This window comes from Acomys russatus, chromosome 17 (genome assembly GCF_903995435.1).
Source record: "Acomys russatus chromosome 17, mAcoRus1.1, whole genome shotgun sequence".
NCBI lineage: Eukaryota > Metazoa > Chordata > Mammalia > Rodentia > Muridae > Acomys > Acomys russatus.
Window position 1 is genome coordinate 34,906,283 of NC_067153.1, and position 27,204 is coordinate 34,933,486.

Here is a 27,204-nt window from a genome sequence, read left to right on the forward strand (position 1 = left end):
ACAAGGCTGCCTAGCTCAATAGATCTTCAATATATGTCAGAATCCTAAAGAAGTAGGCTCTAAGATGAGTCACTAAAGATTGAGAGCAGACAGTCAAAGAGAGTGAAACTGGAGCTGGTATGGTCTTAGGAAACATCAAAGCCTATTGCCCGCAACACACTTCCTCCAGCAAGCCCACGCCGTCTCTCCAAACATGTCATCAACCCGGGAATAAGCACACAAGTATATGAAGGGAACTGTTCTTTCAAACTTTTGCAGAAGTTAAAATTGTGCTACTTGTGAATGAGATATTTGTCTAGTCATTTGATTATGGCATATTTTACTCCAGCTCTAAAATATAATCATTTTCTAAGTATATGAGGAACTTATACTACACTTACTTGTCTCTGACTTAGGTTCAACAATGTGGGAGAGTTCATGTGTGTGTTCTTGTGCATGCATATGTTTTCATGTGTGGCATGTGTACTTTCTTATGTTTCTGTATCTATAAGCATATGAGGTTTTTTTTTTTTGAGTGTGTATATTCAAGAAAAACCTGGTCATTGGCAGGGAATATTGGGGAAAGAGAATTTATTAAAAATTATAATTACCCACATGAATATCTGAAAATATAAATATTGATGAAACATATTATGGGATCATTTTTACATAGTGCTTTGTAATTATATGAAGTGAAATAAATATGTAAATATATAATTATGACAATGTAAATTTCACTGTTAGCAACATAACATAGAAAAATAGTGCTCTTGTAAAATAAATGTATCAAAGTTTAAAATTAAGCATCTTAAATGAAATTCAGAAAGACACTAGCTATGTTTGAGCAAATAATTTTGGCCTAGTGTGTTTAAACAAGTACTATTTGGACAATAATATCATTAATCCTTATCCCACATTGGGAATATACCTATGGCAAAAAAGATGCTTTTTGGTAAAATTAACCTTTATGTTCTATTTCTGGACAAAATATAAATGAGAATTTTTGGACTCTTTGTATAATATTTTGTACATATTAATTATATTATGGTAGACAATGTAAGTCAGTGTTATGCACTGAGCATTAAATACACCATTATTGACGTGACTTCAATTACCACATTAACTTTATGAATGCTAAAAACAAAATACATGACAGAAAGCTAGGGGGGAAAATCAAGAACAACATACAAGCCATCAACTTAAATTTTTATCAGTTGAAAATAAATTATTAAGAATGTACAGTTCAGAAAAGTTATTTTATGATATACAATGAATTTCTTTTGCAAACCTGGTAGTATCCCAAATAATTCCCCAATATTTGGGACTTAGAGATATCATGGAAACTGTTCTTAATTTTCTGTTTCCATAATTGTGTATGAATATATTTACTCCAGCTATTTCCTGTGGAATTCCTAAAGCCCCAACACATGGAGGTATACTTACAACAGACTACTTGGTTGGAACTCGAGTTACCTACTTTTGCAATGATGGATATAGACTGTCATCCAAGGAACTTACCACAGCCACCTGCCAGTCAGACGGAACATGGAGCAATCACAACAAGACCCCTCGCTGTGTTGGTATGTACATTCATGGAAAGTTGTCAAGAGTGTGCAGGTAGTATGTTATATGACTTGTAATTTTATATATTGTTGACTTTTAAGAGTTAATCCCTGAAATGTTCTAGAATGGAAATAAAAGTTAATCAATGCATTTGTGTTACCAAATACTGTGGGACAAGAAATGGGCATTTTGCTCATTTTTAGAAATTTTAAAATATGTGCAGATATCAATTGTGACTTTAGTAACTATAATTTATCTTACTCATATTAAAATATTTTTCTTTGCTGTTGTTACTATCATAGTATAATAATGAATAAATACTTTTAATTGAAAATTATTTTGATGAAAAATGATGATTTAAGTAACAGCTGTTATTTTCTCCCTATTTCAATTATGTGTCTCATTTATTACTAACAATTGAATCTCATTATTTCATTTAAACTGAGGATTGTTCAATTAATGGTAATGTTTTCAAGATGCCTAATTCTGTTTTTTTCATATTTTAAACAACTATTCAGTAAATAAACATAGAGACTAGATCTCTGGTCCACAAAGGCCATTCTGGTCAAACACATTTCCTGAAAATCAGTTCTTCAATAAACATTTTAATAATAAGGAAAAAGACGAGTTAAGTGACTGGGATTCTGGGGGATATATCAGTGTACATTCAGTATCTGAACTGTGAAACAGCTGCTCATTAATTTAAGGAACTTCTAACATTTCCTGGGGAAATAGAAGTAATTAATGATTAATGTAGAAAAAACTTGTTATTTTGTGGAGCACAATAGAGAATTACCTAAAGTGATAGTAACATAAGGGGGGGTCTCATACATTTTAATATTCTTAAGTACTAAGGTGGTACTTCCCTTACTAGCTTCTATATTTTGTGGTTTTATTCAGTTGTTACATGTCCAAGTATTAATTCCTTTACTTTGGAACATGGACGATGGAGAATTGTGAATGGATCACATTATGAATACAAAACTAAGGTGGTTTTCAGCTGTGATCCTGGTTATCATGGACTTGGTCCTGCTTCTATCGAATGCCTTCCTAATGGTACTTGGAGTTGGAGAACTGAAAGACCGTACTGCCAAAGTAAGTAGGCAGGGTACTTAGTTCATTTTAGAAGCACTTTCTGATAATTGCATTTCTTGAATTACTTCTTTTTCGAAACACACCTGTGAAAATTGAGAATGTTTCTTTCTGCCTATGTGAGTGTTCCTGTGAGATGGTACAACCGCATGTTTGTTACCAAGTGTTTTCTCAAAATCCTGGCCCCAGATGGACCTTCCTGGTACCCACACTTCAGATGTGACCTATCATAACTAGTAAAATAATGGCATTAATAAAATTATTCTCATTAGGTTTAAAGTTTACACATTATGTTTAATAAACACTATAAATAAAATAACTTAGCAGATATGGATAAAAATTATCACAGCAACTAAAATATTTATATTCATAGTTTAGTTAATACTTGCTGGGCAGTGTTTTTAGTTAAAAATATATGTGCACACATGTATAAATTTCATTCTTTTAAAAATGAAACTGAATGATGTATTAATCATTTCAAACAAGCCATAGAGTCTGTCAATACAAAAATAGTCTTTAGCTTAGGCAATCTAAAAAAAAAATCCTTTTTTTCCAATAACAGAGCTTAATTTTTTCTGATCTTCAATTTTTGTAAAGTTGTTGAGATGACTTAATTTAATGACATATTAAAATACCAGATAGATCCAGATTCACATGAACCTAAAATATTATTTAATCAAATTGAAAACTATCAATGTATTTGTTCATATTCCTTAAAATGGCTAGGGCTTAATCAAAACACCCTAACTAACTAAAGGACAGTCAGGTGAAATTCCTCCCAACTTCCTTTACTTATTTGTTATTTTGTCCCAGAAGACCCATTAGATTAAAGTTCATTCTTTTATCCTAAATCTAAAAGACATCTGTGGCTTAAACTATAACATAGACACTCATATTTTATAAATGAGTGGTCAAATGAGATTATGATTGTTAATAAATTTAATATTATAGAAAACTAGCTATATTATATCTATCAGGTATAGAAGAATCAGTGGATTGCATTTTTGTGTGATTTGCAGTTTACTCTCTAAATCACTATGCTAGTATAGGAGATTTTGGTTACCCAGTGGCACAGGATAATAAGGTTAAGAAATAATGATAATAAAATTAGAATTTTAGATGTTATAATAGCTTCCAATTCATACACCTTTGCTCAATTTCCAGTGTTAAAGGAAGATTTGGGCTAATCTTTATTTTTTTCAATCATAAATATTACATATTAAATTATATCATGCCCTCTTTCTTTTCTCTCACATTCAAACTTGTTTTACAAATGCCATTTTCAGATTTAAGAAAATCAAATCAAAGATAACTCAAAATATAAGCAACATGCTATTTTTAAGAAGTGAAATTTAACCATGTCTCATGTTTACTATTGTTTTTTAAGTAATCTCCTGTGGAGAATTACCAACACCTCCAAATGGAAATAAAATTGGAACTCAAACGTCCTACGGCTCCACAGCCATCTTCACATGTGATTCTGGATTCATGCTTGTGGGTTCTGCTGTCAGGGAGTGCCTTTCCTCTGGTCTGTGGAGTGGATCGGAAACCAGATGTCTAGGTATGGGAAATAACTCACTTTACCTGACCTGTCAACAAGCACACAGAGGAATGTGACCTTATTCCCTGACACAAGGTGGCAACTTTGATTTATTTGGGAATGGTTAAAAATCTGAGGAGGCTTAACACTAACATATCACATGATAGAAAACAGGTATCCTTTGGTGAAATGAATATCTACATTTCAATATTTCTCCTCTTTTAATTTATAAAAGGCAATGTAATTGAAAAAAATCACTAAAATCTATTTTTTTGAAGATGATTTTAGGCAATAGGACTTTTTTTTTTCGTCCAAAGAGCTTTCTGAAAAACTTGTTCAGAGAAAACTAAACAATTTCCCATTTTATTTATGAAAAGAATATTATAGTTTACATGTGTACATGTATAATGTGTACATGAATATAACATTATTTGAAATATAACATGTTTCATTTGAGTAAGAACTTATATTTAATGGCTATAACTGTAAAATAGTTTCTGTATATGAGAGGAATCCTAGGTCCTTTTAAGAGGACCACCATACAAAATTATAAACAAATCCAATTTTAGTATATTAATATATTCTTAAATAGTGAAAATAATATTTTAATATTTCCAGAAGAAATTTTACTTAACTGATTTTAAATCCAGATTCCAGAGTATACTAATAAATTGGAAGATTTGTGTGTAACATATTTATAAAAATACATTCAATTAACAATTATTGTATTTTATATGCTATTGTGTGTTAGTGTGTGAAGTGTCTATATCTACCACCCCAATTACGCTCTAAATATGCTCCCTAGGAAAAAATGTATTAAAAAATATTTATGAGCAAACCATAGTTTTGATTCTATGAAGACCATTATCATTGTAGAACAATATATGGTAGAGGCTATATTGTTGGCATTTAATATGAACCCATAGTAATGTTTGTAGGAGAAGGCTTCCAAACAGTTTAATATTACAGTCTTGCATTAGAAATTGAACATAAGGATTCATTTACTCTCAGCTTGCCTTTCTGACCCAAAGCCTGTGGACAGAATGTGGGCAGCATAATATTCTTCTGATTAGTTCTCTGGATGCAGTGATTTTACTTCCTACATCTCAGTGATCTGTGTGGGTTTCTTAATTGGGAGAACAACCAACAGAGGGTGCTTACATGTCTCTGACCCATTATAGAACTAGCCCTTGTCAGGTTTGCCTATCACACACTCATCTACCTTTCAAGACTTTCAAAAAGCTTGCCAATATGTTTCCTTGGTGACTGTTAAAGTAAAACATATAAATCAAAATTAAACATCTTAGTATCTGTATCATTAGATAGAAATCAATGTTCATCTATGGTTCTTGCTTTCATTTTAATTTTCACCCTCTCCTTTTGAGGTGGGTCTGTCTACATAAATCCACTTTCCTCTGCTTGCAGATTGCTTGTATTAAGGGCATGTGCCACCATGTCCACTACTCTTTCTGTTTTTATTCCATTAAAAAGAATATATGTAAGAATATATATATATATATATATATATATATATATATATATGAATTTTACTAATGTGTATTTGAATCAATATGAACACAGACTTTTGATAATAGTTCAGAAAGTTTCTTAAGGCTACACTACAATTAATTGCCCTCCTCACTACCAACCTGAGAAAATAAAAGACTTTTACGCCATATGCTAATTCTTCATATTATAGACATTTATATGAATGAAATCCTGAATTTGCTAAATGCTTCTTCAATCCTACTCCACTTTCATGTTACAGGTATCTGTATTAGATGGATAGCTTCTGCATTAAATTACAATTAGTCTCTACTGACAGCCATCTGAGATTGGTTTGATCTGGGGCTGTTTGTAAAAAATTGTATTTCAGTGAAAAATTTGGGGGAGCATACATATTCATCCTAAAGGTCTCTAGAAATGAAATTCCTCTAACACTCTTTGCACCCATATTTGAATTTGTATTATTTTTCTGATGTTTGATGTCTAGCCAAATGTATTTGATTTTTTTTTTTTTTTATCCATTTTCCAATTTTCTTTTGTGGCATGGTAGTTTTCTCCCCTATTAGAACACATTTTAGTATAAACTACAATTCTTAACCAGTTCTGTTTATGTTATTTTTAACTGTACATTAGGAGTATTTTTCCATGTCTCTGATTTGCTTATTCATTTCTTAGTAAAAACTTTTGATGAGCATTAGGTTTCAACTTTGTTAAAAACACACTAAACACATCTTGATTTGTCTCCTTCCTTTTTTTTTTTTCCTTATCATCTGCTTTCACTTTAAGGATCTTGCCCTCGGTCATTAATTAAAAAATACCTTCTACCACGTTTTTTCTTACTTTATAGTTTGATATGTTATGCTTGTGCTTCAAATGTGTTGCTTTTTTTTATCATGCGGTAAGATTGTTTTTATCTGCTAGAATGAAGATCCACGCTATTTAAATTTTTCATAAGAATAATTGATACCATCTTACCTAAGTCTCCTAAGTTTTATAGTTAGTGACACTGAGGCAAGAGTGGTTGTGCTACTCTAGATCCATATGGAGAGTTTGACATGTTTTAGTATTAATCATCTGATCTCTGAACGGTGCACATCTATTTGAATAGTGGGTTTTCCTTTCAATTTTACAACAGCAACACTATAATTTTCACACAAAGATCTTTTGTGTTTGCTATTAAATTCAGAATTTTTATTATTACTGATAAAATAATTAAATCTTTCAAATGTTGAGTGTTAGTATATAAAAGAACAGTCAGTTAAAATGTTTCTCTAATATTTTTCAAGCTTGCTAAATTGATTTATTAATTTAATACATTTTTAAAATTACTATTACATACATATATAAAATAATTTGATTATATATAGTTTTGCTCTTTTGCTTTTCAATGCTTTGCCTCTTTTATTCTTTATTGTTTATTTTGTACATAATAATTTTGTAAGATGGCTTTAAAGATATTTTATTTTTCATTTTAATTGTTGAGCTACATTGTTATAAGGATCTTACTATGCTCCTATATGTTAAATCCTGTAGACCATATACTGTTGTATCTTCATCATCATCATCATCATCATCATCATCATTATTATTATTATTACTAATTTATAATGGCTTCTACTTCTGTAGATAATGTTAGAGTTTAACAATTCTACTGCTATTTAGAAGAGATCTCACAAATGATTACATTATTCAGTAGCATTTATTTATTCTTTTCTATTTTTCTTTTCTTTTGGAAATTCACTTAAATATTTTGTTCTGAAAAAATCTCAGCGGGTCACTGTGGAATTCCAGAACTCATTGTGAATGGGCAGGTCATTGGAGAGAACTATGGATACAGAGACACAGTTGTGTATCAGTGTAACCCGGGCTTTCGTTTGATTGGATCTTCTGTGAGGATTTGTCAGCAGGATCACAACTGGTCTGGTCAGCTCCCATCCTGTGTGCGTAAGTAAGCATGGTGGAAGAAATTAGGTCTTCTTGCATTCTGAAATAGTCAACCAACTATGCTTTTTACTAAGCAAGAACAATAGTTCTGTTAACTATACATAGATGACAATGTAAATAATTTTATAATCTGTTCATGTATACTGTTATTCAATAGCCATTCAGGATCATATAAAACTATGAATGAAGAACATGGGGAAACTACTAATTTTTTTGTTACTTATATTTTTCATGAACACATAACTTAAGTTCAAAACCTCAGGATTTAGTGTAAATATTTGTAAATGAACATTTGTGTGTGGAGGGCATAGTCTTAACATATTTTTAATATAAGGATTTCAAGGTGTTGACACATGGTTATGTAACAATGTCAATACTCTTATGATACGAGACTTCAACACTTTTTATATGGTAAATCCTTCTGGTAAATGAGTTTTAGTAATTAGGAAGTTATAGCTAGCTCATCAAATCATTACCTGATGAAGTGTAATTAGTGGAGAAAAAAGACGTAACACATCATATGGAGAGCCACTTCTTGCTGTTTAGGGTTATAGGGTTCCTTGAGGCAAGTCTAATCCTCATTTCAAGATATTTACAAATTCTTCTAGTCACACTGCATCAACAACAATGAGGAGTACTCTGTGTGTGTGTGTGTGTGTGTGTGTGTCTGTGTGTGTGTGTGTATGTGTGTTAGCACCAGAAGCCTTCTACTTTCTTGGAGCCCCTAGTCTTTCTTTGGGTCTGGCTTTTATCTCAACTGACAAAGACCACATCCCTGTAGACCTGTAGACAGAATATATATATGTAATATATATAACATATATATAACATATAATAGCAAGAAGAACCATGACACAATCAGGAATTATATAAATGTTACAATATTAGTGTTTTGGCTATTTGTATTTGACAGCCTTGAAGAAAACATCTTTCCTATTTTGGTATGTAAAGTTCTGAATGTAAATCAATCTCATCACATCTTGTCATTATCAAATAAAAACATCTATCTAGACCTAAAAACATCTTAAATCCTAAACAACTATGCTTCATTGTAAAACTAAGCTACCTGGTCTTCAACCCCATCAGAGACTTGAGAAGGAATAAACTTGATTACCTGAGTATGCTGGGAGTGCAGGTTGGTAGCTTCCCAAATGAGAAGATGACAGAGACAGTTTGCTACCTGAATAGTCACCCAAAACTCTCTAGCATTGGAGCATCATCTTCAGCCTTTTGGCCCAATATCTCTGACAGACATATTTGTGAGGCAGGAAATATTGAGGACTTGCTTACCCTGTCTTGACAGAGTTTGGCTGTGGACTCTGTCTGCATCCAACCTTGTCCTTTTTTAGGCAGAATTCTGTCTGTGGCAGAAATGAGGGCATTTTTCCCAGTGGCTTATTTGCCACATTTGAAGCCATCTCCATAATGAGGTTGTTTGATGCCCATCATTCTATGTGAGGTAGGCTGGGTGTTGCCAGGAGTTAACCTGTCTCAATATCAATGAATCTTTAAAATAATAAAAACATTTCAAATGCCATATTATGTATGTCTCTGAGGTTTTTGAAGACCTTATCTATTTCACCTCATCTTTCTATAGAATTATATCTGTCTGTTGTACCTAAGATGTATATCTCACGATAAAAGTAGACTAGTAATTGATTTCTTAGGTTTGGAGATAGGGGATGAAAAAAAAGAAGGAGGAATATAGAAATATCTAGGGAAGACAGAACAGAAAGTAAATTAGTGGATCTACTCCTCAACTTAATGCCTTATTTGTGACTCACAAGTTTATTTTTAATTTGCAGGTATTGAATTTTGTATATAGATACAAAATAAGCTTAATTTTTAGATATAGTGGTATAAAATTCAAATGTTAGATTATTCTTCACACACACACACACACACACACACACACACACACACACACACACATATATATATATATCCACTCTGAGTGATTGTACCCATGTACCACGATTATAATACAAAAGTTACTTCCAATACTTTGAAAGTGCTATTGCAGGCTGTTTAGGATAAGTAAATTACACATGTTAATTGTTAGTTGATCAAATCATGGTCATATTAATTAGTATGCTTTATTTATTCTTACTTTATCTATATATCTTTTAAATTCTCATAATAATTTCCATCACTGATTACTTACATTTGTATTTTTAAAAGTCGTTTAATAAATGGCAGTATAGACATCAACATGGTTCAATTGTAATATCATAGGATATAGATAAATGTTGTAGAAGCTTTAAGACTTATTTAATCATTGACCAATTAAAATATTATTTATAAATTATATCATCAATTTCTTATTATGTCAACAGAATTTTATGAGAAATTACTTTGGTATTGAGGTTTTGGATAAAGCAACATATATTAAACAATTAAAGTCACCTCCTTAAGTTCTTACACACACACACATACACACACATACACACACCTACACATACACGCACACACACACACACAAATACTGTGGCAGGGTAACTTAAAGAAAACGATATTTGGCTTGAGTCTGTCCTAGATTTTTTTCATCTAAACCCAAGCCTGACCAAGTAATGCCATTTTTTTCTGCTTGAATAATTAAGACTATAAATGAGACTAGACCCTCAGGGGGAAACTGGTTTTTTATTGATAATTTTAAACAAGAATAAAATGCAGTTAATTTCCAAGTGAGTAGCTTGACATTAACAATACAGCTGAAAAATAATTGCCCCTGGGTCATTTAGAAAGTAGTAAAAGTAGTTATGGTCTTTCTTGTGCCCAATTATGAAGCATTGTTACTGGGACTGCTCCAATAAACAGAGTGAGCTGACACAGTAGAACACTTCCTAGAAATGCAGTGTTTGGGGAAATGTAGCATCTCATAAAATTTATTCAAAGATCATGGCATAAAAAGGATATAAATAATTCTACTGAGCATATAATTTCCAAGTAATCAAATAATAATCTGTAAGACTGATTGGTTTGGAGAATGTTAGCAATGTTTATTTCAAACCATGACTGAAACTTCCAGGGCAGTGTCATAGGGTAATTCTTGTTGTCCACATTAACTAATCTTATTAAGACCACAACACTTTTCAGTATCAACTTTATAAAAATATTTTATTAATTTATTCATATTATATCTAAATTGTTATCCCATCCCTTTTATCCTCCCATTCCTCTCTCCCTCCTGCTTTCCCCCTACTCCCCTCCCTTATGTCTATGACTGAGGGGGGACCTCGTCCCTCTGTGTATGCTCATAGGTTATTAAGTCTCTTCTTGGTAGCCTGCTATCCTTCCTCTGAGTGCCACCAGGCCTCCCCATCCAGGGGACATGGTCAAATATGGGACACCAGAGTTTGTGTGAAAGTCAGTCCAAGCTCTCCACTCAACTGTGGAGAATGTCCTGTCTATTGGCTAGATCTGGGTAGGGGTTTAAAAGTACTGCATGTATTGTCCTTGGATGATGCCATAGTTTGAGCAGGACCCCTGGGCCCAGATCCACCAGTCATAATGTTCTTCTTGTAGATTTCTAGGACCCTCTGGATACTTCTAATTCCCTATTCTCCCATGCTTCTCTCACCTAGAATCCCAATAGGATGTCCTCCCCTCTGACCACTTTTCTTGTAAGCTAAGACTTTCATGGGACATGCCCCTTGGGCTACTGTCAATATATACCATTTGAGTCTTTCTGCTTCTGGGTGAACTCACTCATGATTATTTCTAGTACAATCCATTTACCCACAAACTTTGGGAATTCCTTGTTTTTAATAGCTGAGTAATATTCTGTAGTGTAAATATACCACAGTTTCTTTATCCATTCTTCTACTGAGGGACATTTAGGCTGTTTCCATGTTCTGGCTATTATGAGTAAGGCCACTGTGAATATGGTTGAGAATATGTCCCTGTTTGTGGTGGAGCATTTTCTGGGTATATTCCAAGGAGTGGAATAGCTGGGTGTTGGTGTATTTTGATGCTAATTACAGTTTGCTGTCTGATCCACCTTTTGCTTAATAAAAAGCCATCCCACCTGGGCAGGGCAGAGGAGATAGGTGGGGCTAGGAAAGAGAGGACTTCTGGGAAGAAGAAGGATCTCCATGAGGAGAGGGAGAAAGACCTAAAGTGTGTGTGGCCCCAGAAAAGCAGACCAGGAGGCTGAAACCCTATGTAGCTGACATCCCCATAAATCTAAGGGGAAGCCATCTCTTACAACAATGGGGTACTCAGATTAATATTCCTGCAATTACAGAGATAAACAATGTTGAAACTAGGGATGAATTGGTATGCTCTTCTGGGGAATGTAAGATAAATGTAAGTGATCAGTTGTGACCACAAGCTATGCCCACTGTCCAACCTCAGAACTCTTCAAGTTTAGAGTGTCAAAATTTATAAGAGGGGCCACTGCTGAGATACCAACAGCCCTGCCCCTAAAATGGATTTTAAACAGACCTGTATGGCAGGAGCAGTGGCCCTTAACAAAAGAAAAGTTGCAGGGGCTTCACTGTTTAGTGAAAGAGTAGCTGGAGGCTCAACACATGGAAGAATCTTCCAGTTCCTGGAATTCCTCTGTGCTTGTGGTAAGAGCTGGGTCTTGAGGAAACCCTATTCCAATTTTTCTGAAAAAGCACCAGATAGATTTCCAAAGTGGTTATATTAGTATGCATTCCCACCAGCAAGGAAGGAGCGTTCTTCTTTCTCCACATCCTTGCCAGCATGTGGTGTCACTTGAGTTTTTGATCTTAGCCATTCTGATGAGTGTAAGATGGAAACTCAGAGTTGTTTTGATTTGTGTTTCTCTGATGACTAACAAATCTCCAGATCCCAGCTGTCCCAATGAAAGCAACCCTGAGAACTCTTTGCTGTCAATTTTAACGACGTTTTCTCTGTAATGTCAAAAGGTCTGATGCAAAATTATATTGAAAAATGAATACAAATACCTCATCCCTTAATATTAGCTATTAAAATTAGTCTTTGTCACTTTATATTTGCTGTAGGTGTCTAGAGATGGAAATTCCTGTCATCACATAGATATTTTTGCATTTCAGTCTTATCTCATATAGAAACAGAAGAGCAACAATATAAAAAGAACTATATAGAACAAAGTAAGAACATCAAACATTAAACAGGGAGCACTTTATTGAAACTGACATAAGTTAGTGGCTGCAGAGATGCTTTGTGTTAAAAGTGCTTGTTTCACAACCCAGAAGAACTAAGTCTCATCCCATGTATCTAGTAAGGCATGTTCTCACTTGAGTCTGTAACCCAAAGTAGGAGCACAAGGATTTCTGGAGCTACAGCCTGCTCAGAACACCTGAGCTCCACATAGGAAATATGGCGAGGAGTGACAAAGAATGGCACCTAACACAATTGTGAAAATACATCACATACACGTATCATACACATACACACAAACACACACACAAGCACACACACAAGCAGTGTCTTAAAAACACACAGTCTTAGTTTGCATTTCTTAATATATTATATTATTGATTTTCTATATATTTGTTCGTAAAAAGTACTTTGTGTATATTCACATATGAAGTGTTTTTTGCTACTTTGACATTATAAAAGATAATTGCCATGTGATAATTGATATTCTTTATTTTATTCCTCCTTTCCCCAATGATTTAGCTGTTAGCTGTGGTCACCCTGGCAGTCCAATTTATGGAAGAACAAGTGGAAATGGGTTCAACTTTAATGACGTGGTAACCTTCTCTTGCAATATTGGCTATCTTATGCAAGGGCCAACAAAGGCACAGTGTCAGGCCAACAGGCAGTGGAGCCATCCTCCACCTGTGTGCAAAGGTAAGGAGCTCACCATATTCTATCTGGGGTTATGGCAAAAAATATGTCTATAAAGGCACAGCTCCGACAGTAAGGAATTAGTAACTAATAAAATAAAAGGCTTAAATAGTCGTGCCATCAAATTCCATGTTTTCAATTTAATTTTTATTTACTCACTTGTAATTAATTTAAAAGTACAATTACATCATTTTTTCCCTTTACTTTCCTTGGTCTAGAACCTTCTATAGCTCCTTCCATCTCCCCCTTCACTCTCAATTTTGGGGTTCTTGTCCTTGTATACAAACATGTAAATATACCTGGCAGATTTTGTTTGTGATGTTTGTGTGTATATGGCTTACTACTTTATCACACTGTTTGCTTAACGAATTAGGGCCTCATCAGTGAGAGAGACAAATTCTCTGTCTCTCAGTACTTATTAGTTACCTGTAGTTCTTTGTCTTGGGATGAACGTTTGAGGTCTCACTTCTTCTACATTCGCATGTCTAAAACTAAGACTTTCTTTCTGCTTAGTAGTGGGTCACAGGTTTTTTAGAGAGCGTACATACAGTACTCAAGATCATTTTAAATTGCATTTCTGTTCATGATTACTTGGATTTATGTTTTGCACTTTTGAAAAGTCTCCCTGGATTATCATGCTATGTGTATAACTTTCTTTTGTGGTTTAACCAATAGTAACAGATTAAAAAGGATTCTTTAGTGGATTCTTATTTTTCAATAAAATATGATAAGTTTAATTTTGTTAAAAACTATATTTTTCTGCCAATTTTTTTACTATGGTCAATAAAAATAGTTTAAGTGGGATCATTCTTTAATCTGTATGAAGTGTAATTCCTAGGAGTTACTATGGTCTCTAAATTTGCTGTATTGTGTGTGTGTGTGTGTGTGTGTGTGTGTGTGTGTGTGTTGACACTTACACAAACTATCATTTCAATAGTCCATGGATTAACTAAATTACCAGAATATTTAGTTTATTTGACTAAATTTACTTCTGAAACTATGTTGTAAAGTTTTCACCTGCACTATACTTTTATGTATTTATATATTCTTAAACTAAGTTTTAACTTTTTCCACTTCTATAGTTGTCAACTGTTCTGATCCTGGAATTCCAGCCAATTCCAAAAGAGAAAGCAAAATAGAGCATGGAAATTTCACCTATGGCACTGTGGTATTCTATGACTGTAACCCAGGATATTTTTTATTTGGCTCTTCAGTTTTGATATGTCAGCCAAATGGACAATGGGACAAACCTTTACCAGAATGTATCAGTAAGTAGATAATGTGAATTATTACTATAAAAAACTGTCATGGAAAAAATGTTGATGTTTATTGTCATCATTTAGCCAAAACTATACACCAAAAGAAATTACATTGACTTTGTCTTTTAAAACCACAAATCCATCTATTTTGCAAATTCCTTGACTTTTTTTTTATACCACTTTGTTTTCTGAAATGTATAAATTTTCTATAATATTGTCACTATTGCTAGAGAGAATGGAACAGACATCTATTTAACCCTGGTAGGGAACCCACATAGACCAAAGTATGGCAACCACCAATGGATTTGTGTATAGGAAGTTGAGTGAGATGCTACAACAGGAGAAGTAATGACTAAACTACAGGTGCATCATCTAACATCCAGTCCACTATGATATGAGTGACAGTTTAAGAAAGCTAGACACCCAGCATGTACTGCATAACTCACATAAAGCTTACCCAGGTTGTAGGCTGCCTCTTTTAAGCAGCTCAGATGGTTGGAGCCTTTTACAGGGCTCTGCTTCTTCCAGTTTGCTTGGCTTATGTGAGCCTCTTTTACTCTTTGAATGAGTGTCACTTAGCAGTCTTTACTACTTATATTTGCCGGGGCAGTATTAGGGATTTTAAATTAAATAGAGTGATATGCAACAGGTTTGATACAAAGAGATTTATTATAGAAGCATGGGTTGAAAAGGGGAGAATTAGGACCCTTGTGGTCAGCAAGGGTATGGAGAGACAGAGAGACAATGAGGGAGAGAGAGAGAGAGAGAGAGAGAGGAGAGAGGAGGAGAGAGAGAGAGAGAGAGAGAGAGAGAGAGAGAGAGAGAGAGAGAGAGAGAGAAGAGGAGAGGAGAGGAGAGAGAAGAGAAGAGAAGAGAAGAGGAGAGGAGAGGAGAGGAGAGGAGAAGAGAGGAGAGGAGAGAAGAGAAGAGAAGAGAAGAGAAGAGAAGAGAAGAGAAGAGAAGAGGAGAGAGAAGCCCCTTAGTGAGCATATAAGATGTAAGAGAGGAGTTGAAGAGTAAGAGATATATGGGTTATAGTCTGGCACGCAACTGGTGGTGAGCAGGCAATGATGTTAGAGGTTGCTAAGCAACCTAGAGGCAGATCAGATCAGCTAGCATTTGTATTAAATTAATCAGTGTCTGGATTGATCTCTCAGGTGAGTAAAAAAAAAAAAAAAGCTTTCTGGACAGTGATTTAAGTTAGAAACTTAGAACTCATGTATAAAAAGCCTGATGTTGTGGAAAGAATATGTCTTCCACGTGTTCCTACAAAAAGATAGAAGAAACAGGAGAATCAGCCAGAATTTCACATGAAAGCTAGCCTTAGTAAGTTCATAGCATAACAGAAACAATAGAGACACTGCCAACCAGATGGAAGGGGGGAACTGACTTCAAACCAGATGTCTTCTGATCCTACACTTGTGCTGTGGCACGTGCGTGCACAAACACACACACACACACACAGACACACACAAATATGTATGTGAAATATATTTAAGAGTTATAAATTAAATTTTTTGAAGATAGAAGTAAACATAATTTTGATTCACACAATTGAAAAGACTCAAATTGACTTGAAAGGACACAGAAGAGTTTTACAAAAGGATGGATTAAAGTCTCAAGAAAAGAGTGTCCAAGTAACTTTTGGATATAATAAACAATAAGGTTATTTTATAATCATGTTTTTTTTAGGAGGAATTTCTTTTGTGTTTATGAGTAAAGTTTTAATGACAATGTGTGATAACACTAGTACACTACTGGAGAAACAAAGATTTCCTGTGTCAATAAAATTTCTGATTATATGTAATTAATTCATTAATTTTATCTGCTGAATAAAATTTACTTCTTTTAATAGACAAACCTAGAAATTTGAATAGTGTTCTTGTAAAATTTTTATAATTACAACATTAGTGTTAAAATTTTTTATGTTTTTCATAGAACATAAAAACGTTAAATTCTTAAAGTTCATTGGTTTTTTTTTTTAGCACTGATAGACCTCTGGCTTTCTTGATTAATATGTCACACCACAAAAGTTTGCTAAACATCAAGATCGTGTTTGAAATTTGTGTCTCCTTTTGGATGATTTATTGCTGCAGGAATGGATAGCTTTGTGTCTTTTTCTAAGCTTGATTTAATAGTGAACATCCACTAATTTCCTAAATTTCTACAATCATTGCATTTAGGATTCTTCTAAGCATAGAAACATTTTTAATTAATCCCAGGTTTATTGGTAAATTGTGAATCATAAAACATCTTTTCTTCACCTCTTTTATTCTCAAAATTATTTCCTTTTAATTTTGGTATAGTCCAATATTTAATCATAGTAGGCAGCCTCCCCTCTCTACCATTCAACCCCTTTTCTCCTTCTCAAAAATGGGAGGCCTACAATGGATATCAACCCTCCTTGGTATATGAAGATGCAGTAGGACTAGGGAATCTATTCCTTATGTGGCTGGACATGGCAGCCCAGTTAGGGGAAAAGAGATCCAAAAGCAGACAACAGAATCAGAGACAGTCCTTGCTCCTCCTTTTACAAGTCTCACGTGAAGACCAAACTGTAAAAGTGTTACATACGTACAGAGGGCCTTGGTTTGTCCTATGAATGTTCTTGGGTGATTCATTCTCTATGGGCCCCGAGAGGCCCAGGTTAGTTGATTATGTAAGTTTCCTTGTGGTATCCTTTGCCTCTCTGGCTCCTTCAATCCTTTCTCTCACCTCTTACTCAGGACCCCACAAACTCTGCCTATTATTTGGCTGTGGGTCTCTGCATATGTTTCCTCGTCCCTGCATCAGCTGTTTTGTGAAGGCTATCAGATGACAGTTATGCTAGCTGCCTGACTCGAAGTATAGCAGAATATCATTAATAGTGTCAGGGGTGGGCTCTCTCTCATAGGATGTGTCTCAAGATGAGTCACTCATTGGTTGGCCATTCCCTAAATTTCTTCTCTGTCTTTTCCCATGCACATCTTGTAGGCAGGACAACTTGTAGGTTGAATGTTTTGTGGCTGCGTTGGTGTCCCAATCCCTCCATTAGTACTCTTTTATGGTTAAGGGGAGGGCTAACCCTAACCCATATCCACCTTTGTTAGGAGCTTAGTTAGGGTCAAACTCAGACTTCTGGGAATTTTCATTTTCCTAGGCTTCTAGCTCATCCCAAAGATGCCCCCTACCCCACCAGTTCTAGTTTTCTCACCGTGTACACTCTCCGTCTGTCTGTTGGGTTTAGAGTTAAGGCCAAGAAAATTTGACTTTAGTGATAGGAGTTGATTCTGGAGCATGATCCCTTTCAGTAAGATAGAGGTTCTTCCTGAGATGGTAGGACTCAGGCAACTGTCTCCTAAAACATCCCCTGATAATGTGATCCTGCCCCACGCAATCCTATCTATCCACACACTCACAATGTTTATTGTATTTCCCCTTCTCACTGAGAATCAAGCATTCCCCTTTGGGTCCTCCTTGCTACTTAGCTTCTTCGAGTCTATGGATTGTAGCATGGTTATCCTGTACTTAAGAGCTAATATTCACTTATAAGTGAGTATATACCATGATTGCCTTTCTAATTCTTGGTTACCTCACTGAGGATGATTTCTAGTTCCATCCATTTGTCTTCAAATTTCATTATGTCATTGTTTTAATAGCTGTGTAATATTCCATTGTGAAAATATACTTTATTTTATCCATTTTGCAGTGGTCGAACATCTAGGTAGTTTCCAGTTTCTGGATATTACCAATAAAACTTCTATGAACATAGTTGATAAAGAGTCCTTGTAGCATGGTGGAACATATTTTCGGTATATGCCCATGAGTGGTATACCTGGGTTTTGAGGTAAAACCATGCCTAATTTACTGAGAAACCTCCAAATTGATTACCACAGTGGTTGTTCAAGTTTTCATTCCCACCTGTAAAATTAAGTTTTATTCTCTTCTTTCAGTTATTGTCTCCGAGGCTTACTGCTTCTGTCTCCTAGCTTAGGCATAGTACTGGAAGCATCTAGGCTCTGTATAATCTAAGCTAGGCCTAGAATGTTCTCAGCCTCTGAGACTTACTGCTTAATGAGCTCACCCTTTCTTGTTCTTGCATAACTCTGGGTTGGCTGGTTCAATTCAGCTATTCCGGCTCAAACTCCTCTCCCAGCTTATTTATTCAATCTGTCTTTTCTCTCAGCCTCTGAAATGTTCTGGTTGGCCCCAAACTAACTCCAGGAATATGCTCTAATCTCCTGGATCCTTCTCATTCTCTGGCTCATTAATTCTTCATCTGACTCCTCTTTCTTGGCAACCACTCTCTCTATTACCGTACAGGTAGAGTTCTCTCCTTTTGCTCTCTGTGTTGCCCTTTAAGCAGCTTCCCTTTTTCTTCTTGTGAGAGTTCTGTTTTAAAATTATTTTTGTCAAATCTTTCTTTCATTTGTCACTTTTTCTGCCATTCAATTGACATCACTGTAGTTGTTGGTTTAAAAAAAATTAAAAATTTGTTCATTGCAAATTTCGATTATAGTCCCTCCCTTGTATCCTCCCACTCTGGACCTCCCCTTCTCACCAGCCACGCCCTCCCCTAGTCCTCAGAAAGGTGGAACCTTTCTCCCCTATCATCTGACCTAAGCCTAAATCTCATCTGGACGGCCTGCATTCCCTTCCTTTGTGGCCTGGCAAGGTTGCCCTGCCGGGAGGAAGTGATCAATGAGTGGTCTGAGACAGCCAAATTTTGGGGTATAGAAAAGGAGTCTTATGGAAAAATTGGGGGACAGATATAACTGGAGGGGACAGGAGTTCCATAAGGAGACCAGTAGAGCCAACAAATCCTGTGTGTGCGGGAGGCATGCCTCAGAGACTGATAAACCAACGAAGGACTTAGGCCCCCTGCACAGATGTACTCAACAGACAACACAGTGTGCTTGTGGGTCCCCTAATATGAGGAATAGGGGCTACGTCTGACATGGACTCTGGTTAGGAGACTTTTTATGACTGCTCCTATTTTATTGCCTATTATAGGACTATTTAAATTGTTTACCAGATCTTTATTTAAATTTGAATAGTAAAATCTGTCAAGAAAATCAGCTAGAAAATAGAACACAGGAGACAGAGTGCAGTTTACCACTGTTGGGCATAATTTAGGGGGGTTGGCAGGCAGAAAACCTGGTTGCCCTTGGTGCCCATCAGATCCAGGAAAGCAGACAGAGTTGTGGGGCAGGAAATGGAGCACAGTGTACAGGTTGTAGTATCCTATTGTAGGGTGTGCTTTTTGAGTAGTGAAAAATTTTACATGGAGAAAAATAAAATAAAATAAAATCTTACAATGGTTGAAGTAAAATTTTGATTTTGTGTCCATCTACAGTCATTCCTAACTTTGGTCACATATGGTTTTTCAGAGTACTGGCTAAGAAGACATAGAAAATTGATGTTTAATTTTATAAACAAGATGATTCAGGCTGTTCGATAGGAGATATAAAAAATTTTTATATTCAAAAATTATGTATTGTAGTGATTGACTGTGGACACCCTGGCATTCCTCCTAATGCAGTCCTGTCTGGAGAGAAGTATACTTTTGGGTCAACAGTTCACTATTCCTGCGCAGGAAAGCGTTCTCTTCTAGGCCTGGGTTCTAGAACTTGCCAGTTAAACGGACACTGGAGTGGATCTCAGCCGCATTGTTCAGGTACTACTGCAAAACAGAACTGTGTGACAGAAATTGTACTATAATTAGTAATTCATGCAGCATACTCTAAGGACACCAATGGTCCTCTTAAATATTTTGTGACTGAAGATTGAAAACATTTGTCTGAATGCTTGTATGTTTATGAGTATTAAAAGGAAAGCAATGCTGATTTTCTAGATCAGTGATTCTCACCTTCTTAATACTGTGTGTGTCCCTTTAACACTGTTCCTCACGTGATGATCCGCAACCTTAAAATCATTTTTTTGCTGATACTTCATAACTGTAATATTGCTACTGTCATGAATTACAATGTAAATATTAGATACACAGGATATCTGGTACGCAACCCTGTTAAAAGGATGATTGACCTCCCATAGGGATCACAACCCATAGGGTGAGAACCACTGCTTCAGATGATAAATTTTATGTGTGTGTTTTGGATTGTTCTGTGCCCCACGTCAGAAACTATGAGTATTTACAGTATGTTTTAGTATGAGTTCATAATGAATGTGCAACTTCTTAAGCTAAAGTAAACATTCTAGTTTAGTACATATCAAATTTGATTTTCTCAAGTTTACAAAGTTATGAATAACTTTTTAAAATCAGAATTCACTTCTCTTTTTCTCTAAGCAATAATTACTTCGTGGCAAAAAAGATTTTGAAAACTCTTAAGTGGTTTATTGAAATAATCTAACTAGCCTTATGAGAGCTATTCAATACAGACCTTATTTATTATTGATATCATACATGTTTATACATTTTAACCATAAAAGTTATCTTTAAATTAATGAACATAAAACTTAGGTTTATAAATAACTAGTTTCTAGATTATTAAATGCATCTTATTATGATATACAATGTATTTTTATTTAAAAATTTAAAAATTTTAGATATAGAGTAGGTCTCTGCTTGATAATATTAAAGCTTCACCAATTTCCTAGATATAATTCTATTTGTCCATAGTTCCCCAAATCTTTATATTAATCAATATTTTTCATATCATTTTATTTTGTGCAGATTTGATAGGGTATTTATTGGTATTAGTTTACATGGTTTTCCTTTTAGAAGTGAGAAGGTGAAATGATTGAATTCAAATATTCTAGATACTGTCAAGTGTCTGTGAAGTAATTATTTGAGGCTTCAAAGTTAACCTACAATTAAGTGTCATTATGAAACTGGCTTCCATTAATATTAAGCTTATCTTTAACTTAATCATAATAAATTCCCAGAAGACCAATTGTACATACATCCTCCTCTCCTGTATCTAATATATTAAAATCCTATTTCTGAATTTAAGAATAAACTGCTGCATGTGCTTAAACAGTAATATAATGGCCTGAAAAATATATCATAGGTAAAAAAGAAAGTTTAAGGAAAGATTCTTCATAGAACATGTAAGAATTTGCATCTAAAAGAGTGTTTTAAATATACTCACAGTCAATTCATATCTCTCTGTCTCTCTGTCTGTGTCTCTCTCTCTCTCTCTCTCTCTCTCTCTCTCTTTGCACCTAGTGATAAGAGTAATGAATCAAATAAAATTTTATTGAAAAATTGATTCCTTGTTTTTAATTCAGGGTTCTTTATAATTTATCTCTGTCATTTCACACAGAAAAACTATCCAGTGGGTTGATTTTTTTTTTTCTGATAGTCCCTGAAAAAGGAAATCTTAAAAGGGAAAAATTTAAAGTATAGAAAAGGTTCTATTGAGTTATTTACATAATTCTCACTCACAGCAGTTCCAAAAGAGCTGAAATATTGTTAAATCATGAATCATTCAAAGAATGAATTGTGTCATTATTGAATCAAATTTTTGAAGTTTTATATAAATGCATTATCCATTTTCTATAATTGAGTCCATATAAATGAGTCCATATATTTTATATAAATGAGTCCACAGTTTTTGTCATTTATAATTTTTATCAGGTCTGTTATTACCTAGGTTTTGGAAATAACAATATATATGTAACCCTTTTTAATTATGTGTACAAATTTTTAATATGAAAAATAGCACAATAGTCAGAAGCCATTTTGTGTGTTTCTTCTTCATATAACTGTAGACAGTATGGGAAATATGGAATATATTTCTATTCAGTGAATCATGGACAAAACAAATGCTTACCAGAATATTGGAGAAAATTATGAACTTACTAAACAAATACAATAATAAATTAATTTTAATTTTCTGCATACAGGTGATACTGCTGGTACATGTGGGGATCCAGGTACTCCTGGTCATGGCTCTAGACAGGAAAGTGATTTCAGAACTAAAAGCACTGTACGTTTTGCCTGTGATAGTGGGTACATCCTTTATGGCTCAGAAGAAAGAACATGTTTATCCAACGGCAGCTGGACTGGGAGACAGCCAGAGTGCAAAGGTAATCTCAAATTGAAGTTAACTATACTGAGAGTGCTTACATACTCCAGCCCTGATTATCAACTGTATTGGATTGGAAAATTAGTAAAACATATCTCTGCAAATGTCCGTGGTGCTACTTCCAGTGACAAGGTTAGATCGTGAAAGCTCTGATCTATGAAGGGATATTAAAAGCCACCAAATAAATTAAAATTTGAGTAGAATATTGGGAGGTGGTAGAGTTAAGCAATATGGGCCTTTCGTTTTTTAATAAAAAGTAGGTAGCTATCTGAGTAATTCTGCAGGGGGAACATTGGCCCTATTCCTCCTTCCCCTGCTTTGCCACCTCAAGGTAAGAATCTGCTCTGCCAGTCCTACCCATCACGATAATGCTCTCCTTCATCACAATCATCGAAATAGTGAAGTCACCTGACTTTATGCCAAAACCTTTAAACCTATGGATCAGAACTACCCCTTTTTCCTTTAAGGTGTATATGTCATGTGCCTTTTAATAGCAATAAAAGGCTGTATGGCATTTTAATTTAATGCCTATTCAAGTTCACATGTATGCTACTAAAAATATTATAAGCTTCAGTTTCCCATTTTAGAACAGTATGTCAGCATTTTATTAGCACTGCTCTGTCAAGGAACTACTGTAATTTTGTGACTGCTTTATATTGCAAACAAAACTTGAAATGTTACTTAAAATACTTATCTTATATTGTACCAAACATACTGATTTATAAACAGGAAATGGTCTCCAATAGAACACACTTCTGCTGTTGACTGACTCTTTTGTAGAAATGCTTTCATCAAATTTAAGATTAATATTCATGTCCTAGTAATGATAGTTATCATCATTAGCTTGACTGATTTTTCACAATTTTTAGAAAAAAATAGCAACTCGGATGACATACAGTGTAGATATAAAGAATAAAGTAGCTGAATATTATACAGAAAAAAAATCCAGTTTTTTAGCATCTTAAATTTTCATCCAAGCGATTATGGATTATAATGACAGTTAAGGTGTTATAAAATTGAAACATTCTTTATGAGTGATAGCTAAGCGAATTTTTTCTGCAGAACAAAGTATTGTATGTATATAGCAAAGATTAATATTAACATTGTTTTCTTTTATGTACATAGATAACAGATGTATTGATTATAACATATAAACAAATTAATAATAGGTATTATATATAAAGTATCTTATTAGAATAGAAAAAGATATGGAACAAAAATACAGAAAAATAAAACCCCCATAACCTATTATAAAATTAATAATAAGTTAATGATGGATTATTGATAATATAATCAGATATAGTTTTGGTGCATGAGACATTGTAAGCACTGAGCTTCTCTCAACAAAATAAAAACTATTTTCTGAAAGTCGATATACTTTATAATTCCAATGTGAAATTGTGATGTGTATGCAAAACTAGAATTTTAAACAGTTCAAGATAAGTTTGATGAGATGGCTCAGTGGGTAAAATGCTTGCAGCCAGGGCTGACATCCTGATGTTCATTCCCTTTATCCAAACACATGAAAGAACTGACTCGTACAAGTTGTCCTCTGACTTCAGTATGCATGTAATAATTTTTATTGTTATATATAAGAATTATATAACAAAATATTTACATGTTTATGATGTCTATAGCCTGATATATTACCTGATTTATTTACTAAAATAACGAAGTTATTAAAGAAATGACATGGAATCAAATTTTGTGATTTTTACCTACTAGAAATTGAAAACAATTGTACACTATGAAAACATTATTTTAACGTACTTTAATTAAAACAGAATTGCATCACTTTTTCATTTGTTTTTCTTTTTCCATCCCTATGCAAATACCCTCAACCCAACTCCACCCAAGTACATACTCTCGAATTAATAGGCTCTTTTTCTTTACATATTATTTCTATAAACATGTATGTATGTACATATAAATATATACAAATATACAAATGCAACCTGCTGAGTCAGGTTTTGTTGTTGGTGTCTATATTGTTTCAGAACTGATCATTTGTTTTGTGTTTTGTTTTTGATATACAGTAAGGATCTCATCCTTGGAACAGATTAATTCTCCGACTCCAGGCAGTCATTAGCTGTGTAGGGTTCTTTGCCTAGAGGTGGTATATTGTGAGATTTTCCCCTTCCATACTTTCAATGATACTGCCATTGCCCTGTTCTTACTTATGTGATCATTTTTATGAGAAACTGTTTTACAGCTGGCTTTCTGGTATTCTTGCTCTTATAGTCTTTCTGCCACACCTTTGATGATGTTTCTTGAACTACAGATGCAGAGACTGTGACGTAAATGTATCTGTTAGTGTTGGCCTCCCCATAATCAGTTGTGCTCTGCATTGTGTCCATTTGTGAATCTCTGTAATGGTCTCTATTTGCTGTAAAAACAAGCTTCCTTAATGAAGAGTGGTATCCACACTTATTTGCAGTCATAAGGATGAGCTGTAGACTCCAGTAAGGAATTACACTAATCTGACAAATTAGTCCATGACCTCACAAAATCGTCTTTTATAAAGCTCATGTACTCATTTGTCTCCATACATTGGCTATATTTCTAGCCCCAGCCATGATTTTCCTCCCGCTAAATGGGCCTTACGTCCAATAGATAGCTGTTAGTTACCACCAACACGTGAGTGCTACTTATTGCACAATTACAGCTTACCTGCCAATGTTGCGTGAACTTACAAAATATCAAATCTAGTCAGTGATGCACTGTGAGAAAACAAACTTTATGTGAACTCCCATCCTGGTCTTCTGACTTGCTCAATCTTTCTGGCAACCCATCCATCATCATTCATGAGCCTAACCAAGTAGGGATTCTATTGTCTGTTGTAGATTGATCAGTTGTGGCTTTCTATAGCACTATGCGTCTACTTGTGATAAGAAAAAAAGCTTCTTTGTTGATAGATAACTACAATTATATGTGGATATAAGGATAAAGATTTAGAATGCAGTTAGATATTATACTGATTTAGTGAAATGGTTTTCTTCGAAGGTCCATGGCCTCACTAACGATGGAAGTGGAGTAGGTTTACAGTACTCATAGTGAATTCCTCCTATGGAGTTGGCATTAAGTCCAAGTAGATGGCGTTGTATTGTCTATAGGGTGCAAGCACCACTGTTTCACCTGTCAGCACGGCTTGTCATTCTAGTTACTGTTTGTTGCGCATAGGTATCGTAGCTGGGTAAGACTACTGATTGCATTTTTTCCTTGGTAGTTTGCATAGCTCTTTCTGGTACTATAAGAGGAAGTCTTTCAGTAGGAGAATTCTGGGTCTTTTCCAGCTGAATTCCTCTTAGTCATGTATTCACAGCATGCGGTATTTTCAGTAATAAGGTCTTACCTTCAAATCTTTGGAGGAAAATAAGGCCAGTAGCAATAGCCTGTATTGATTGAGGATTTTAAATATTCGCAGACCAACAACTCAAAGGAGATTTGCTATGCCTGGCATTAGGAATTTTGTTTTAGATAAGCTGTGGCTGGTGGGAGAATGTTGTCACTACAAATCATATACATAAAATTGAAATATATATACATGATTTATTTCAATTTTATTTTTTATTTTTTTAATTTAGTCTTATTTAAATATATTCACTTTCCATCTAGATTGTAGCTCCCTCCTTCCTTTCCTGCTGGTCCCTTCTTCCTATCCTCTTCCCATAGCATCTTCCCTTCCCTTCTGCTCAGAAAAGTGGAGCCACCCATCAAGGCATCCCAGGATATCATGTTACATCAAGACTGACATGGTGGTACAAGTTTGTAATCCCACCAGCAAAGGAAGAGAGCTTCCCCTTTTTCCATGTGCTGTCACTTGAGTAGCCCGTCTGATGGGTATAAAATGGAATTTAAGAGTCAAATTTAATTTCTGTTTCTCTGATGACTAAGGGCATTGAGCATTTTTCTTTTTTTAATTATTAAATTTTATTTTATTTTTTAAATTTTAATTAATTTTTAATTCACTTCACATCTGAATTGTAGTTTCCTCCCAGTTACACCATCCCTACCTTTTCCCTTCTTTCCTTCTCCATCACTCCCCTAGTCCTCAGACAGAGGGAACCCTCCTCCCTTACTTTCTGACTCCAGCCTACCAAGTCTCTTCAAGATTGCCTGAGAAGGCTGCTCCACCAAGGAGAACTGATCAACTAGCAGGCAAGGGAGTCCATATCAGATACAGCTCCTGCTCTCTCCATATTAGGGGACCCACAGAGACTGAGATGCCTATCAATTACACCTGTGAAGGGAGTTTAGGTCCTCTCCATGCATGGTCCTTGGTTGGTACACCACTATCTGCAGGCATCCCACGGCTGATATTTTTGGCTCTGTTGGTCTCCTTGGGAAGCTCCTGTCCCCCAAGTCCTTCTATCGCACAGCTCTTTAAAAAACTCAAAGACTCCCTGTGCTATTCTCAAAGTTTGGCTTGGAGTCGCAGCATCTTCTTTGATCTCCCCTGCTTGGTGGAGTCTTGGAGAGGGCATCTGTG

The 27,204-nt window shown here is 34.8% G+C and overlaps 1 protein-coding gene across 2 annotated transcripts in view; it reads left to right on the plus strand.

Annotated features, from left to right (window-relative positions):
- Positions 1 to 27,204, plus strand: part of Csmd3 (CUB and Sushi multiple domains 3) — a 1,090,370-nt gene that overhangs the window by 1,000,989 nt on the left and 62,177 nt on the right. For both annotated transcript variants that reach the window (XM_051159708.1, XM_051159709.1), the window contains 8 exons: positions 1,374 to 1,559; positions 2,443 to 2,637; positions 4,022 to 4,195; positions 7,451 to 7,624; positions 13,256 to 13,429; positions 14,509 to 14,694; positions 20,168 to 20,341; positions 22,534 to 22,716. In XM_051159708.1, coding sequence (XP_051015665.1) covers positions 1,374 to 1,559; positions 2,443 to 2,637; positions 4,022 to 4,195; positions 7,451 to 7,624; positions 13,256 to 13,429; positions 14,509 to 14,694; positions 20,168 to 20,341; positions 22,534 to 22,716 — 1,446 coding nt within the window. The remainder of the gene's footprint in view (positions 1 to 1,373; positions 1,560 to 2,442; positions 2,638 to 4,021; positions 4,196 to 7,450; positions 7,625 to 13,255; positions 13,430 to 14,508; positions 14,695 to 20,167; positions 20,342 to 22,533; positions 22,717 to 27,204) is intronic.